This window comes from Triturus cristatus, chromosome 7, assembly GCF_964204655.1.
Source record: "Triturus cristatus chromosome 7, aTriCri1.1, whole genome shotgun sequence".
NCBI classification, from domain to species: domain Eukaryota; kingdom Metazoa; phylum Chordata; class Amphibia; order Caudata; family Salamandridae; genus Triturus; species Triturus cristatus.
In genome coordinates this window covers 1,859,534,448-1,859,552,418 of record NC_140590.1, presented here as the reverse complement: position 1 = coordinate 1,859,552,418, position 17,971 = coordinate 1,859,534,448, and the positions used below count along the sequence as shown (strand labels likewise).

Here is a 17,971-nt window from a genome sequence, read left to right as displayed (position 1 = left end):
ACGTCTGCAATGTCCATGCAAACTGCATAACAGAACGCAACTGGTTTTGACCATGATATAACACAGACATATCATCATGCACAATATCAACAACAGAAGAAACAATATTATCTAATGTGTAAATCCTAGAAGAGAGAGTGCTAATGCTATTATCTATAACGGCTAAAACCTTCTCCATGTTTGCTTGGTCAATAGCTCTCAGTCTGGAATCCGCCTCAATCTGCGACAACTTCCAGACTTCGTTGTAAATAGCATACGCCCACCTTTTGGTTCTGCCACCCACAGGACCCTTAACAAAATCATTCAAATCTATTTTGTCATGTAATTGTGATAAATGAACTTTGACAGACGCCAAGGTGGAATGTCGCAGCCAAGACTGACATAACTTGCCCACAGAATATGTAGTTACCGTATGTGACGACTCAAACCGAGGGTCTACGCGTTCCCGAGTATACCCCGGTTTCAGTCCCAGAAAACGACGTTGACAGGTGTCTGAACTGCTTTGCCAAACTAACCAACCCTCACTATTAAATCTCGAAATATTAAAAGATGTATTTGAAACTAAGGATTGCAAAGCAGTAAGGGATAGATCTGTGTGGTTATCCCAATTGGGATAAGCGCCCAAATCCGGCACTGAAGGTGACTTCAATTGTTTAGAAGTAGCCAATCCAAAACAGGTGGTTTGGAAGATGGACGAATTTAAAAACAAAATATGATTTGGTATAAGACAGGCACGATGTAAAGCCTCTGTACCCTGAACCTGCCACGGTCTGGAACCCCAAACCGACTTTAGATCAATAGTAGCCTTCCATAGATCATAACCTTTGATTGACAACTCGTCCATAAAGGACTTGGAATAAAGCAATTTTGTGTGTGTCAGTCGAACATTTGCGGCAGACTCAGGCAGCACCTTAAAATAAAACGCTGCCGGGTTGGAAACACTGAAATCGGTAAAATAAGAATACTTGTTAACTAGGGTTTGTGAACTTCCGAATGCGGGAGTAGGACAGTGTTCCCATTGGGTAAAATTTACAAAATTTCTAAATGTATTTGCTTTATGCAGGAAGTGATTGCCATAATGTTGAAAACAATACTGTTCCGCATAATTAGCCGCATTTTCATATAAATCTTCAGCATCAAAAGCGGCATAATATTTCAAATCAGAAAACAGTGATTCAATGGCGTGTACATCCCAATCATCAGAACGTATGTTCTGCCTAACCACATCACCCATAGAAACACGAAAAACATTAGGCACATTAATGACCTCTGTAGGCCCATGAATTTGGAATTTAACAGCATCCCATGCGATTCCATCCAAGACGGGCCAGGCAGTAATATTCACAAAAGTCTGGTCCCTTTTCATGATGTGGGACGAGGAGTGGGGGGCCAAAGTTCCATTGATAAGTCTAATTGTCGATCTCTCACTCAGATAGTGGCCATCCACAAGACGGAAAAAAACTATTACAAATCCAATTGACATAAACAAAAAAATAGTGAAAAGTATCAACCAGATGTATGTCCAAGGGGCAATCAAAAAATGTCTCTTAAACCAGCTGAAAAAAACAGCAATGTTTGATGGGGGGCTTGAGGGTAATGAGTTAGTGTCAAAGGAGAAACGGGACTGGCCAAGTGCTGTAGATTGTAAAACAGGTGAGGGACCACGTGTAGGATAAGCATACTCAGTCTCTTCGGGCAAACCACCAGCCGATGGTATCAACAAGGGATCAGTAACAGATTGCATCTCGATGGCAACCTCAGGCAAGGTGTTAGAAGCAAGAGCCAACATTGAATTTCTTTGCATCGTCTGGCATGAAACTGCTGGAGTCATACTAAGAAGTATCGGCCACTCGCTGAAGTTTGACATTGTCAATAGAGATGTACCTGTTTTCTTTGCGACCAGGAAGTGGAGGTAAAATGACTGTTCTTGTACCCTGCACTCCAAGCACTGGAACTGGTGCACGATAAGAGGGGCCAAACTCCTTCTTGTTCTCCACCTTCTCACGGACCAGGTCTCCAACTCTGGGTAGCCAGCCGACTACCGGAACCTGAACTTCAGCTTCAGATGTGGAGGGCAAGTGTTCCTTCGAAAGAGTGTCTCTTGCTTCTTGTAGAGTCTATAAAACAGCACAGTGATCATCCACGTCAAAGGGTGCGGTCGACGCCGCCATGTCTAGACCATCAAGGTCTGGGACAAACATTCTGATTCCGAAGAGCATCATGTACGGGGTCCGCCCACCCAGAGACCTTCTAGGGAGATTATTAAGTGCACGTTGGACGTTATACAAATGGGCTAGCCAGTTCCGGCCTGTGCCTAAAACACGTGCTGTCAATGATTGCTTTAAGTCACGGTTCATTCGCTCCACCACACTATTACCCTCAGGTCGGTAGGGGGACGAAAATTTGACTAGGACCCCCAAATTTCTCATAGCCTCCTTGTAAGCCTTAGAGGCGAACGCAGGGCCTTGATCAGAATGGAAGGTACCACACGCAAAAGTTCCCACAAAGACACGCAAATCCCTGATGACAGTCCGCGAGTCAGCACTCCTTTGTGGCCATACCCATAGAAAACGTGTGCACGAATCCACTGCAACCAAGATGTACTTGTACGCAGTATCAGAGGAAAAAGGACCGCAGTGATCTAAATAAACACAACCAAATGGCTTATTAGAGATGTACAGCTGTGTCTGTGGTGGGCGCGCAACAGTAGAAGGTTTAATCTGTTGGCAAATGTCACAATCAAGAACATAAGCGCGCGTTTGTTTATATAAACCAAACCACCAGTAACGTTGTTGTAGCAGAGATATTGTAGCTGACACACCGGCGTGGGCAGACGCCAACCCCTCATGTGCAGCCAAGATCAGTGCTGGCCTGCAGTCCGCGTTGGGAATAATTCTGTCACCAACGTCGTTAATCCTCACTAATGGGACATTATCAGGACTTAAATGGTAAATGTAACGAGAAGGAAAACCCTTCGGGTAATCGCCTCCCTTTTCTGTAGCAGCAATAGCTGCCAAGATGTCATCATCAATCTTACTTTTTGATCTGGTAACTGCTGCCACTAAGTATGTAGCCACTGCTGTTTTTGCTGCCTCGTCAGCCAAGCTGTTGCCGACAGCATGGACACCAAGTCGCTGGTGACCAAGAGTGTGAATAACATTCACGAGAGGGAGACGGTCTTTAAAGTCTGCCACTCGAACCCAAAGCGTTTTATGCTTAATTGTGCTACCTTTTGTGTCTCGATAATCATTCTGAGACCAGAAATGTAAATTGTCATTGTAGGACTGGACACAGTAGAAGGAATCACTCACTATAAGAGTAGTGACCCGGGGATCAGCAAACTCCAGTGCAAGCACTAGAGCCCGAAGCTCCGCCAATTGCGCGGTACAATCACCCAATGACTGCGTATGCACTGCATCAGATTGGAATTCACCATTTACGAATGTACCTACGACAATTGCGCAAGCCGCTGAGTAAGCGTGCTTCGATCCAATCGCGGGCTGCGCAGACCCGTCAGTGTATATGACACAATGGTATTCTTCGAGCGGGCGCAAAGACAGAGGTGCCGGATGAACGAATTCATACTGCAAGAACTCTTGAGTCTGTAATGAGGCATCAAAGATGTAGGTGACGTCTGGCGACGTCAGTGTTGTGGCCCATTGTATCCACCGAGGATGCAAAGCTTTAGAATTTGGTACACTTGCCTTTGTCACTGCTTCTAAGGCAGGATAGGGTGTTACAACCAGAATCTGTTTCCCATGTGACAGTGCGCGTTCTTTAAGGATCGCCATCTGTACAGCAGTCAGAACTTTTTCGACCACGGAAAAACGTAATTCAGCAGAGGTGTACAAGTGGGATTTGTACGCAATGGGGACTGTATCGCCCTCATTAAACGTCAAATACGTGAAACCCACGGCGCCTGGCACTATTCGTATTACCAGGTTAGTGCGGTTATCACGTGTCAGCAAATATTGTGAAGCAAGAAGGTCAGCCTGTAAAGACTGTAAAATTTTAGAATGTTCCAGCTGCCAGCTAGACTTCGAAAATGTAGGTTGTACCAAGGCGTAAAGCGGCTTGATACGCTGGGCATAATCAGGAATGTACGTACGGCCGAAATTCAGAAAGCCCAGCAAAGATTGTAATTTCTTTAGTGTCGTAGGCGCACTCAAGCATGCGCACTTCTCCAGAAAGTGGGGAGCTAACCCCTTTCATTCATTATTGAGCTCGTAGCCCAAAAACAACACCGTATATTCCGCGATGTGAGACTTCGCAAAATTGAATTTGTAGCCATAGTCAGCAAAACTCACTATAATATTGTCGACTCGAGACAGATGCGGCAACAGCTCATCATCCGTGAGGTAGATATCGTCAACATAGGAGTATGCCTCGGGGTCTATTCTTTCTAAGAGAGAAACCACGCGAGCGGAAAAGACGCCAGGGCTATTTTTGTACCCCATGGCTAATCTGGTAAACTGTTTTTGTTTTCCGCCCGAAGTAAACGCTGTCCACTGGCTACTCAGTGTGGACAGGTTATGGCTAAAAAAGCCATTGGAAATGTCAAGTGTCGTTTTAAATCTTTTACGCACGAGACTGTCGACTAGAGCCGAGCTATGTGTATTTTGTACCGCGCAGGTCCGGCAATGGGAGTTTAGGTGCCGGTAATCCAAAACTAAACGGTACGAGCCGTAAGGCTTCGTTACAGTGAATAAAGGGTTATTCATAGGGGACACACAAGTTTCAATTACACCCTGATATTCCAATTGTTCAAGGATCGCCGCGACGTGGGGTCTAGCTTCACGACGCACGGGATACTGGGGCTGAGGCTGGGGCATAGACCGCAATGGAATCTCATGGCAGGGGGACAACCGGTCCCAACCCACCTGAGTACGATACACCGCTGGCGCAAGCGCCAGCGCCCACTCCCCAGCGTACATTTCAGCCTGGTCCTTAGGCACAGTGTGCGCAAAGGACGGGAGGAGTTTCTCCTCCCCTTTAGGAGCTTCCAAAATGAAGGCTGGGGGCCAATCTGCCTCCGCTAGGAGGATGTCATAGGTGGTGGTCAGATTATCCCAAAAAATCCCTTTTATAGTACGTTGTATGTCACCCTCTATTAATAAGACTATTTCATAAAGTCTGTCAGGGGGAGCCACTCTGGTGTCAGCTGTTTCAACAGTAACCAATACATCAGTTGCTGTCGCCGCCAGAAATGGACGCAGAGCTTGACGGACTATGGTAATTTCCGCCGCGCTGTCCAGTAGCGTCAGCGCCCATGTCCGGTTCCGAAGCTGTGTCCGCACTATCTGAGGCATACTTTGCCGTCAGAGCCGCCAATTTCTTCTTCTGAAACGGGGGTCTTTGTCGAGCAAATTCGTCCTGCTTGCCTTTTCCCTCAGTCTGTCGAGGTTGGTCACACTGTTGTGGAGCACCCCGACCTTTGCCACCGCCTCCGCCACCGGACTGTGTAGCCGATGTTTCCTGTGAAGAACGAGGAGAACGCGGTTCAGAAACCTGAAATCTATCAGGAGACTTAATAGTAGCACGATCTCGCAGATCATAAGTGCGTTCACTACTTGACTGAACGGGAGAGGCAGGCCGAGAGCCCTGTTTCTGCTGCTGCTTTCCCTGTTGTTTAGACCGCCAATTTTGTTTTTGAAAAGCTGGCCGGCCATCCTTACCAGGAGTTTCTGCCTTACCCTGCTGCTTAGAATCGGGATTTTTGATCACGGGCTTAACTCCTAAAGAGCTACGACCCAAATCTCGATATGCCTCAGAGATTATTGTTGCAAATTCCTGCGGTTTGTCCTCTTCAGCAACTTTCTTCAGTTCATTACGAACCTGAAAGTGCAACGCATCACCCTTAAGGTTTCCCATTATCATGGTAGCCACCAGGCCAAAATCTCCGAGGAGCCGCATCCCCAATTCTATCGCAGACTCCGCTCCATGGTCCTCTTGAACCTGTTTAATAATGGAGGGCAGCTGTAACATAGACGGAGTGCCAAAGCACTGCGCGTACGTTGCAGCAAAAATCTTACCCCAGGATACACAATCGTCCATATGGGGAACTAAGTCTTTAGGCAAACTAATGGTGAGGATCCTGTGTTTCTCCACAGGAGTTGTATGCGGATAAACCGCCTCTATTTGGTCAAATTTTTCAGCAAGCCAAAAGGGATAATCATCCCTTGTGGGGGGGCGCTTGCCCATAACAGAATTAACCATAACAGGACTAATGACCACCGCGTGACGATCACTAGGTTGTCCCGCACTAACAGGCGCCCCCGCCTGTACAGTGCGCGACACATACTGCACTAACGCCCTATATACTGTTATAAGGGCAGTGTGTAGAACACGCAATTCATCCACCGTCACCGTGAGGTAACGGGGATGAGGCGTAAATCCGGCTAGTACCCGCCAAGTGGCCCCCGCAATTGATAAAGGGCCCATTCTCGGCGGTATAACCACATGGGGGAGGGCGCCATTAAACCAAATCTGATGTTGCCAAGCAGATATTGGTATCTCCTGTGTCCTATACGGCGCATAGGCGGCAGGCACGGCAGTGGCAGTGTAAGAATGAAATGTATTATCATTACCACTGACTGCCGGAATCGTCACCCAAGAGTAGAATAACTCAAAGGGATGAGCCGCATCGGCTCCCACCACAAAGATGACGTCCATGCCCGCGTCCGGCACTCCATACTGCGTCAAGTGACGTTTCAGTGCCGCACGGCTATGCGCCGCAACATTTATCACCATAAGGACAAGCTACACTTCAAGTATTCAGTAGCACAAGGGTTCAATAACCTTTTTAATAATCAAGCTTGAAGGAACCTATATCAATAGAACTAGGTAGGTTTAAAATCCGTCAGACTTGTTATCCGGAAACAAGAATGAGGGTGCTGTGGACTAAATGTGAGCACTACTAAGGCGTTTCAACTCATAGACCAAACGTTAGGTGCGCCATGTTGCAGGGATTCTGCTTATACACAGAACTATGCGTAGAACCCCAGGACCTCAGTGAGTTATGGTGTACCAGAAACTCACCTCAGAACCCAGAACCCAGTATCCGGCTAGCATAAGTGTCCCATTCGTTATCCGAGATTTAGCTCGGCGGTCCCAATGAAAAGACAACCCAGAACACGCGACTCAGTACATACTCAGGAATGGTGGGAATCGGAAATACCTGTTCATATATTATTCTCACATCAGTCCACAACAATAATCAACAGAGACACGGTGTAAATAAAAAGAGTTTATTTTTATAGACCACGTGTCCTAAGATGCAGTACTTTAGCTAATACAAGCAGACAAATGATTAATATCAAAACCAGCAACATAGTTACAATACCATAGAATATAAAAGGGGTGATCATATTATAATGACAGTGGATACTACCACCTTCCCTTTACTAAGAAGCTAATATTATTATTATGCTAGTAGAAGGTCTCTTAGGCTTGAATAGGGGACCCCATACCTCAAAGATCAGCTTAGTGAAATCACATCACAGGAGCATCAGGAGTCTTCTCGCAGGAAGGCTCGTCTTCGGTCTGAATAATAAACATGATGTCTGTGATATTAAAAGCACCAACTTTCAGGTATGTGCAGCTGCGCGTGTATTATGGCTAAATAGTGGGTCGATCAACCTAGAGTGGAAAACATGCATTGTGTAATAATCCAGACTGTTTGTCACACCATGTACAGACCAAGGTCGCTGCGCAGAGCTTGGGATGGTAACAACAGATTGCTCTCGTGTGAAGCAAGTCTCGAGTCAGCAGTTTGTTTAAGAAATAACATGTAAACGCAGTGTCGTGTGCAAAAGCAGAAAGATGGCTTTCTAACATTTAACGTGGTTATGCTAACTTAACAATGTATGTACGTATGCAAGAAGAACTCACTACAGTGTAATGTAGAATAATGACTTATGTATTTATTGTTTAATGAGGTCCCAGTCTGTGACAGAAAGCACTGTGAAAATGTAAGTCAGTATTTGAAATATCATTATTCACAGTATAAGTATAAGCTAGGTTGCCACCATTTTTTTTGCAGTTTTATAGGACACAGACTCAAAATTGAGCATCTACATGCACACCAGTTAGATTACACATTGTCACAGTCATTGTTTAGGTCAAAGCCGACCAGACAGTGCAGCTGTCTTGTTTGCTAAAGACATTTTAGGATTATTCAGAAAGCTTCCCTGGGATGGATCGCGAGTTGCTTACGCTTGGCTTTGTGGTTTGTGACTCACATTTTCATGCTTTCTATTTGCTGGCTTTATTTGTTTTAGGCTGTCCAGCCTGAGTTCATTCCTCGCTTGGAGCAATCCCTTTTTTACTATATCCTTCTACGAATGCTCATTTTTAGTTAACAGACCTTGAAATCTTGCTCTTATCTTTTCACTTTTGATGTGCGTTCAAACACTGAGGTCAAATATCAGGCTCTGTCTTCGGAGGGAGCTTAGTCTTTACTTTCTGTGACTTAAAGCTTTATGTGACACTCTTGCTGTGAAAAAAAGCTTTTTATCTAGAACCCAACATTTAAATGTCTGTAAATGAACCATGCAGATATTTCAGAATATATCAGAATTAGGAAAGCAGAAATGAAGCACATTCTTTGGAATTCTGAAGTGTAGTAGAAACAGATACTTTAATAGGATCAGAACAATTCAATACACTAGGTGTGGACATTTCCGCATATTATAGTTTGTGTGCTGTATACTTTTATCAGTAAAACTGTAGGCCTGCACAAATGTAATTGTCATTTCATTTTAAAATGTGTTGTCTGTAATGGCAGTACGCTACCACACCATGCATAATCCACTTTATGCCATCCCTTCTAATCTGCACCACTCCACCACACTCTACTCTGCACCCTTCCACACCACTGTATTCTATGCCAATGCACTCTACTCTACACCACTGTACTCTGCAACACTGCACTCTGCCACTACACTCTACTCCGCTGCACTCTACTCTGCTGCATTCTAAGTCAATGCACTCTTTGCCGCTCTACTCTACATCACTCCACAGCACTTCGTTGTATGCCACTGTACTCTATGCCAATCCACTCTGTCAATCCGCTCCACTCCATTATACTCCACTGTACAGCACTCTGCTTAACTTCACTCTGCCACTCCAATTTTCATAGTGCCACTCTTCCCCACTCCACACAATACCACTATTTTATGCCACTTCACACCACTCTATGGCACAGCACTCTGCGCTGCACCACACCACTGTAGTGTATGCCACTCCACTCTACACTTAACTCTGCACCACTCTATACAAATGCACTCTGTGTCACTCTACTCTTCACCACTGCACTCCACAACCCTCCACGCCATTGTACTGTACCCCACTTCTCTCTACGTCTCTCCACTCTACTCTGCACCACACTACTCTATGCTAATGCAGGCCACTCTGCTCTACATCACTGCACCCTTCGCCACTGCACCCTAGGCCACTCCACTATAGGCCACTGTACCTTCAGCACTACACTCTACGCCACTGGACTCTACTTTGTACCACTCCACTGCATGTCACTGCACTCCATGACACTCTAATCTACTGTGCACCACTGCACTCCCCTGCACCACTCCATTCTACTCCACTTCTCTATTCTGAACCACTCTTCTGTACACCACTGCACTCTAATCTGCATCAGTCCATGCAGTGCCACTGCACACTACCCTGCTCCACTATACGCTACTGCCCTCTACAATAATACACTGTATGCCAATGCACTCTACACCACTGCACTGTACACCACTCTACCATACACCACTCTGCGCCAGTGCGCTCTACTCTGCACAGCTGCACTCTTTGCTAATCTACTCTGCACCACTGCATTCTGTACCACTCCTCTGTCCTGTGCGCCACTTTATATTACTCCATTCTACGTCTCTCCATGTTATGGCACTCCACTCTGACACTTTACTACTCCATTCTATACTGCGTCACTCCACTCTAGGCACTCCACTACATTTTACTCCACTCTTTGCTTTGCCACTCTATGCCCCCACACTGAGTCACTCCACTCTACGCAACTCCACTTTGCTTCAATCTATGCCACTCTACTCTACAACACCCCACTCTATTCCCCTGCACTCTACTGTCCTCCATTACGCTCTACTCCACTTTACTGCCCTCCAAGACACTCTACTACACTCTACCACACTCTACTCTCTGACATGCCACTCCACTCTACAACACTCTGCTCTACAACACTATTCCATTCCACTCTATTCCTCTCTACTACACTCAACACCACTCAACTCTAATCAGCAACATTTCACTCTACAACACTAGGCCACTCTACGACACTCTACACCGCTCCACTCTATGCCACTCTACTTCTCACCCCGCCACACTCCTCTACGCCACAAACTTTTAGCCTTGCTGAACAGAAGCCGCTCTGGTGTATAACATGGGTAACACACAGTGGCAAAGCCAATAGCTCTTGCATGGGTGAGACTTATTGGCTTTACCGATGCATGATTATTTTGGCACAGGGAGATTAAGTGATTTGCCCAGAATCACAGAATGCTGAGAAACAGCTGGGACTCAAACCTGGTTCCCCAGTCCCAAAACAGCAGCTCTAGCCGTAATGGCACATCCTGAAGTAGCGTTTGAGATAAAACAAGTGCTTTCAAAACATATATTTTAGCAATCAGACCATATCTAGTACTAACATTTTAGTAAGTGTCTCATCACTCTGGAAATCAGTTAATGACACCCCTAGATTACCTCTTAAAAAGAATAAATCTTTGCAATCATCAAGCTTTAATGCACTTCATCATTTAACAGCTGGTGAGAAGCCTTTTTCTCCTTTAGCTCTTTATTCCATGCCCTTCGCACTCAGGCAAAGGTACCTCAAGGTCAGCATCAACCGTTCAGGGACAGCTGTTTTTGTAAATGAGTCCAGAGGGTGGCAGGGAAGGGAGAACAGAGTTACATTCACATAACAAGTGTGACAATTCAGACTATTGCAGTCCCCCAAAGATATAAGCATGGCTTGGGTGGCAGATATTAGTAACGTTAATGTAAACTGAATTAATAAATGACTGTTGTGCTCATCTCTAAAGAAGCGAATCATCACCACCATGAGGCAGACTGTAATAAGTGCCGGTGTGGACAATTAATTGCCAGTGCCGAGCACCGGAAACCAGTGGCTCAAATTAAGCCCTGGGGGGGATAATTTTTTAATTTACAAATGAACAGAGACAGATTCCTCAGAGAGATGCCTCTAGGAAGGAGGGAGCGAGGGAAACTAAGCTGAGCTCAGGAGGTGGAGCTTATGAGATTATTTCAGTGATATTTTCCTTTAGCTCATAGTCCACACTAAATGGGAGACTTCTAAACCGCAAGTACAGCCAGTAACTGACCTACAAATGCAGGGTGTTGTGACCTCACACTCCTGGGCCCCTATGCAGCAGCTCCTCTTGAAAGTGACACCTGGACTGTGAAAGACAGAGCAGCCTTGAAGCAGCTGTTCCATATTTCAGTTGAATGCACTGCCCCAGTAGTGCAAGTTCACGGCTACCCTGACGGCAGTGCATTCACCATAGTAGGGTGCACTTTCCATGTTTATTCCCGGAGCAGTTGTTTGAAGGTGCGCCATGGTGTAAATATGGAAAGTGCGCTTGTACCCCAATACGGGCCCAGCTGCCCTTTCATGCCCTGCCCATGTGCTTCCTTATTTGTAGCCTATTGATCTTTCAAAGGCAAAGTTGCTTCAAGGAGGCTAAATAAGTAGGCCTTGAACACAGATAAATGAACAGAAGTAGAAATGTACAGACTTATGGGATCTACCTATGTTGTAATCCTTCACCCTAGTTCCTTTCCATGACTTTGTTCCAGTTCACCCCCAAGTAACATGTGCAGAATGTCGTGTCAAGAAAATCTCCTGGTAATAACTCCTTATAGTTGTGCTCCACTTGACGTAATCCGCGAGAGTGAGGGCATTCGCCAGTTGAGCTCCTGTATCTATTTGGTGAAACCTGCAGTTATGTCCTGAGGATGCTGGGCATAGCGTTTGCATGTTTTGTGAATCACACTCAAGTAGTGAATGATAGATTTGCACTTTATGGACTTGGTTACATTTTCAGGGTCAATTCAATTGATCTTGAACTCAACTTGGCAAACATTATTTGTCCACTGGATATTATTTATTCACTTGTACTGTAAACTCTAACAGAACTAAAACTAAATATAATTAAAATGACACTGAGTAATAATTGAAGCCACTTATACAATGTGATACCTTGAGAATCGCCATTGCATGTATTATACCGGTTGTATCTTGGGTTTGTGATGAACTTAATGAAAAACATGATATTCCTGGAGAGGCGGGCATGCCACACAGAAGCATGTAGCTCCCACATATCTGCTGACACCTTAACTCATCACATTACCCTTCCACCTTGTACTTGCTTCATGATGATTTTTTCGTGACCATGAACTGATAAGGATAAACCAACAAATTAAACGTATTCCTAGATGGTTCTGAATAATGCTGTTTGACTGCCTTTTCCTACCTGTGAATATATCTGGTGAAACTTGGGCTGCGACTCCTCAGACTTGCTGGTGGTGAGATGTGGGGAACATCTGTAGGAAATTGTCACACATTATATGACAAGCATTTCAGACCCAGAGATCTGACCTGATAATTGTTTTGACAAGACTGAAAGTAACATATTTAAAGAAAATGATAAAACGGTCCTGGATTACTTTTTACTAAATTACCTTTTGGTCACATGGAACAAGTCAGCCTGTGCACCACAGAGGCCTTTCAGTCACCAGCGGTAGGGAACATTCTCACGCAGGTCTTGTCTCAGGTCTCAAGTGTGGTCTGTTCTCAGCTGTCCTGCTTTGTTGGGATCGGCCTTATTTGTTTCTGCTCTCCCTCACTTCTCCACTGCTGTTATTTTCAGGCTTTGTTTCCCTTTTTTCTTTAGGACTGGGACATGCTTTCAACATCTAAGGTGAGATTCCCTGCCAGCCATCCCTACAACTGCTAACACTAAGTAGAACCTGAGGCAAAGGAGACAGAGGATGTTGTGCCCCCAAGGATAACAGGACAGGGGAGACCAAATTAGGATTTTAGGTCTACTGTGACATACCAACTGTCACCATAGGCAGCCATTTGGGGAGGAGCTAACATATCATAAATGTTACTGTTAAGTCATCCATAAGTTATATTGTAACTTCGGAGATGAATAGAAAAAAAATGCGAGAAATGGGCGGCTTGTCAATACATCTGGGGCTTTTGTTCTTGAATCTTGTCTCTTTCCGGATTAGACTTGGAGAATGGCCTTGCCTAATCCGCTGAAACTCAAAAGTCAATCCAGCAAAATATTAGCTGTAATACCTAATTCTAGCACTCCCAGCACGTGGGTACGTTGTCTAGTGTTCTCTCTGGCCAATGTTACATTGCACAGGTGGTCCTCAACCAGAAGGGTGGACAGCAAGAGAACAGGTTCCATCTTCAAGCACCTGGTGGGATTCCTGTCCTCTCGTCTCCTTCATCTCTTCTTCCCCAGTGGAGGGATGCTAGGACTGGACCACGAAACAGCCAGTCTTCCTTTAAAGTGAGTTGCAATGTGTTGTGCCCACACAAGAGGCATAGAAGAGGTGCTGCCAACTCAGCAATGACAGAACCGATGAAGAGCAACCCAGTCACCCATCAAAGGAACCAGGGTATCGCATGAACTAAACAAGGTACCATCAGGAAAAACATTTTAAAAAAAGATTCATGGTAAAGGTCATGAAAAATGAAGCCCAGGTCAATTTGAATAATAATGTAATTAGTTATGTTGTTATTAATTGCTCAAAGGTTGGTGGTAAAATACTTAAAACAGGGCAGGAAAGCAGTGAACAAGTGCACAATTTTAACAAAACATACTTTTCAACAAATATGTACTGTAAACACAATGAATCACTGTGATAGTAGACACAGTTGTGTCCAATCAGTTCTTTATACACAGTGTTTGTTGTAATTCATTGATGTTACGCCCCAAACAAAAATTGGCAGGGTCTTCTTCAGGACAAATGAAACTTTGAAAAGCTGTCTTGAAATTCTAGAATTCAATTTACTTATACACCTTTTCCATTTAGCTACACATATTTTTTATAGAAAGTGCCCCATTATACCAAGTAAAATCCATTCAACAATGTGGTGTGTGTATTGTAACCAAGTGACACCTCAAGCCACACAGCTTTTTTTGCAAGTTACAATATGCCACATAGTGTCAACTCACCACAAAATATGCACTATTTTTTATTGAGTCGAGTGTTCAAATCAGGCACTCTTCAGATTTATGTCTGTTTCAGTTCACCTGGATATCAGCTTACTTAAACCCACTTAGAATAAATAGCTGCCAAGGACATGAATCCTCATCTTCCCTTTTGTTGACCACCTTGAAGAAGGCCACGCCTTGGAGGTATATCAGAGCCTCGCTGCCCTTCATTTGAACCCTAGGGTTCCAGTTTGCTAGCTGTGTACTGTGTAGAGGTGGTGCGGCACTCAGTCTCTTAGACAGTGACTGACGCCTCCCATAATGTCCTCCAATCAAGAGGTCACCTTTGAATAGCTGCTTTTCCTTTCTTGAGGTGTTGAAGCAGTTGCTTCATCACTGGATTCAGAAATCCAGCTGGAATAATTGAAGTTTCTAGAGGTCACACAAACACTGGCGCTTATCAGTGGGAAAAAAAGGACTCTCTTGCAACTGGGTGATAGTCTTGGGGCTGGGCTGGTGTGACTTAAGAATGAGGTTCTGGACAAGCAGCTGCAGGTGCTCAACCTCCTGGCTTACCTCTGCCTCAAGGGTGTCTCTTCCTGAGATCAGACCCTTGCCTGTATGAACAAGACTTTTGGGGGCACAGGTGTCAAGCGCTCCCTCTCCGGACCAGGCCCTCCCTTATAGTGATATGATACGTTTGAACCTCAACTGCTATTTACCCTTCTGCCTCCTCCCTTGGACCCTTAAATGGTTTATCTTTGGAGATCTCTCCTGCTACTGTCTAGAAATCCTTTAAGGTGGATGGACACTGTAGGGTCTGCTACCAGCACTGTCTCCTCCAGTACCAGTGGGGGTTGGTCTGGTGGCATCGGCCTGGGCATATTCGATCTGCACTCTTCTAAGGCTCTTGTTACGACCTCCCATCTTCTGGGTTTTTTCCTACAGGTATCTCTGATACACAAAGAGGTTGGTCTAGACTACAACATTCTCAAGATCTTTCCCTGAGAGAGACCCTACCAGAGAATCATCATGTGCTCCCAACATAATTAATCTCACTTTGCCCCCAGCCTGTAAGTTAGCGCAGACTGAAGTGTGCCTGAAAGGCTTCTTGATGTAAGCCCAGATGTGCTGGGGACACCTTGGAGATGTTTCTAAGGGTCTCAGCTGCCCACCACTGTGGTGAGGCTCCACTGTATTGGAGTCCACTCTAAGCTTTGAGTCTTCATCTGTACGGGGGGAGGTGTAACTCTGTGATACTTCTTTGCCTTTCAGGTCCATGAGGCCTGGCTCTCCACAGTGCCTGGAGGATTCATTTTCTGCATGAATCAGACAAGTGAATTAAGCACTCATGGGTTTTTTCCACTCATGGTTTTGTATGTTTTTTTCATGTGCCAGTTCCTCAAAAGGCACTCAATATGCTTGGATTTCTTTCTCTTATGAGATCTGCGGCTTGGATGAGTTATGAGAAGCTGATAGATGTCCGACTTGCGCATTTTTGCACTACTTATCTTTCCGGTTTACACAATCTGTTCAGAGCTCGCTGTCTTGTTTTTCTATTTTAATCCCCTCTGTATACCCTGGTGAGCTACAGGGTCAGAGGATGAAGACATGACCTGGGACATGGTGATTCTCTTGAGACATCTCATGGTCCAAGACCCAGTTCTTTCTCAGTCAGGATTTCCTCTCTTTCATCGGTCGCTTACTTCAACTAGAATCTAACAATGCCATGGGGCCTTTCTGTCTTGAGTTGCCTTCTTTTGCATTGCTTCCTTTGTGTCTTTCTTGTCTTTCCACATGTACAATCCAGAGCACATTCTCCAAAGTATCCACAGTCTGATCCGTGTTTAGTATGGGTACAGCTGATCTTAACAATATTAAATATGATCTTTCTTGAGGCCCTGATTCAGACTCACATCCCAAGCCTCCAATGTTGGGTATTTTCTTTAATCTGTCATTCACTGCGACAACCTAACATATTAAGCAAGGGATAGCAGGTGCAGTCTGTGAACCAGACCCGGAGTACTCGGTCTGAAGATGGAAAGCATTGAGCGTACTGGTCCTAGCTCAAAGGACTTTATGAAATAGTTTCCACAGTAGCAATTAAGATGGAGAGCCCAACCAGGTTTCCAACGTCACTATGTATTAGTTGTTTTATCATTTCATATTTCTGAAAGTTCATAAAAGGTGTATGACGTCAAACACACAAGTTAGAACAGTTTCTTTATTATCACTCGTGGTCCCCTTCAAACAATGAGCAAAAGACGCAAACTGTCTTTACTGCATCTACAATACACTGAAATCAAACAGGAGTTGGTAACATTTCATAGAGACATCCATGCTGCAAATGTGTTATTCAAGTACTTTGCAATCCTTTCGTATGTAATTTTCACAGGGCTTTGCAGAAGACCTGGAATAAAAACACATTGGCTGAGATGGGCCTAACCACGTCAGATGTGTGTAACTTGAGGGGTACCTTTGCAGGCTGATGACTCAGTGACTATGACCTGTGTAACCCCTGTGCCAGCTCTGTTGTCAGGCCAGAGATTCTAATATCTGTGTACCCTGAGAAAAACAGGGTACACGGAGAACCTGTTTGATGCCTCAGCTTTGAAGATCTCTGTAGCCTGAGTTATAGTTCTTTTTGCCCAAGTCTGAACTTGTAGGATGTGAAACCTAAGGAAAGTTTTTCTCTCCAAAGCCTGGACCTATTATCTCAAACTTACCTGATCATCAGTTCTTCTGCACATGGCATTTGCTGTTATGCGTGTATGAAATCACGGATAATAGCCACTTTATTTTAGAAGCATCTGCTACCAGTGAAGACACTTAATGATTCTTGGAGTGAGAAGGGCTGAGTAGGCATTGTTAGGATTTAGGCTAATGGTCTTCTAGTTACATTTGATATGTGCACTATGTGCTTAACTCACTGTCTGAAGCCTGAGGTATGTATAAAACATGATTCTGTTCCATTATCTAAACTTTCCAACCTCTGCTAAGAGAGGGAGGAGTGAGAGGCCCAAGCCTACTGAAAAGTTTTAATCGGAGATTTTTTTTTTTTAAGTCTTTTTATTGGCTTTCCAATAGTACATAAACATTGTGATATCTTCAATAGCTGCATACATAACAATGATCATGCATTAGCTAAAAACGATACAACAAGAAACCAAGAACCCCCCGCCGCTTTAATTACAATCCTTGTTGAATCAAAGTCACACACTTTCACGTTACACCCCCAAGCTGCGTCATCTAATCCCAAAACAATAGTACAACCGAAAAAAACTATTTCATAACAGTTGAGTTTTGCAGTGAAAAATACTGTTTGCATTACCGAGGTCATACCATGCTTGACACTTGAGATGCTATCCCGCCTTACTCACTATGGTCATTTCTTAAATCAGCACCCTCGGATCTCAACCAGTTTGCAAAGGGTTCCCATATATCTTTTGGTCTGGATTTTGTGGGCATCAGTTCCCAATAGAGGAACAGCTGATCCTTACCGTAGGTGGCTGCTCCTATCCATGCGGCTATTGTCGGAGGGCTACGCTTCTTCCAATGAAGTGCCACTTGTCTCTTAGCCAGGAGCAAGAGCATTGCTGTGAGCTTGCGTTGCGCCTTCGGTACTTCCTGAACGTAGCCCAATAGAGCCATCAGTGGGATACACGATATGGCATTATTGGTGATATGACCTAGGTGTCGAAAGACCTCTGTCCAAAACTGTGCTATCGGTGGGCAGTACCAGG

The 17,971-nt window shown here is 44.7% G+C and overlaps 1 protein-coding gene across 1 annotated transcript in view; it reads left to right on the top strand.

The window, feature by feature from the left end:
- Positions 1-8,360, top strand: part of LOC146813490 (uncharacterized) — a 106,689-nt gene extending 98,329 nt beyond the window's left edge. Inside the window, 1 exon segment of the mRNA XM_085615435.1 lies at positions 8,280-8,360. Coding sequence (XP_085471561.1) covers positions 8,280-8,360 — 81 coding nt within the window.
- The last annotated feature ends 9,611 nt before the right edge of the window (positions 8,361-17,971 follow it).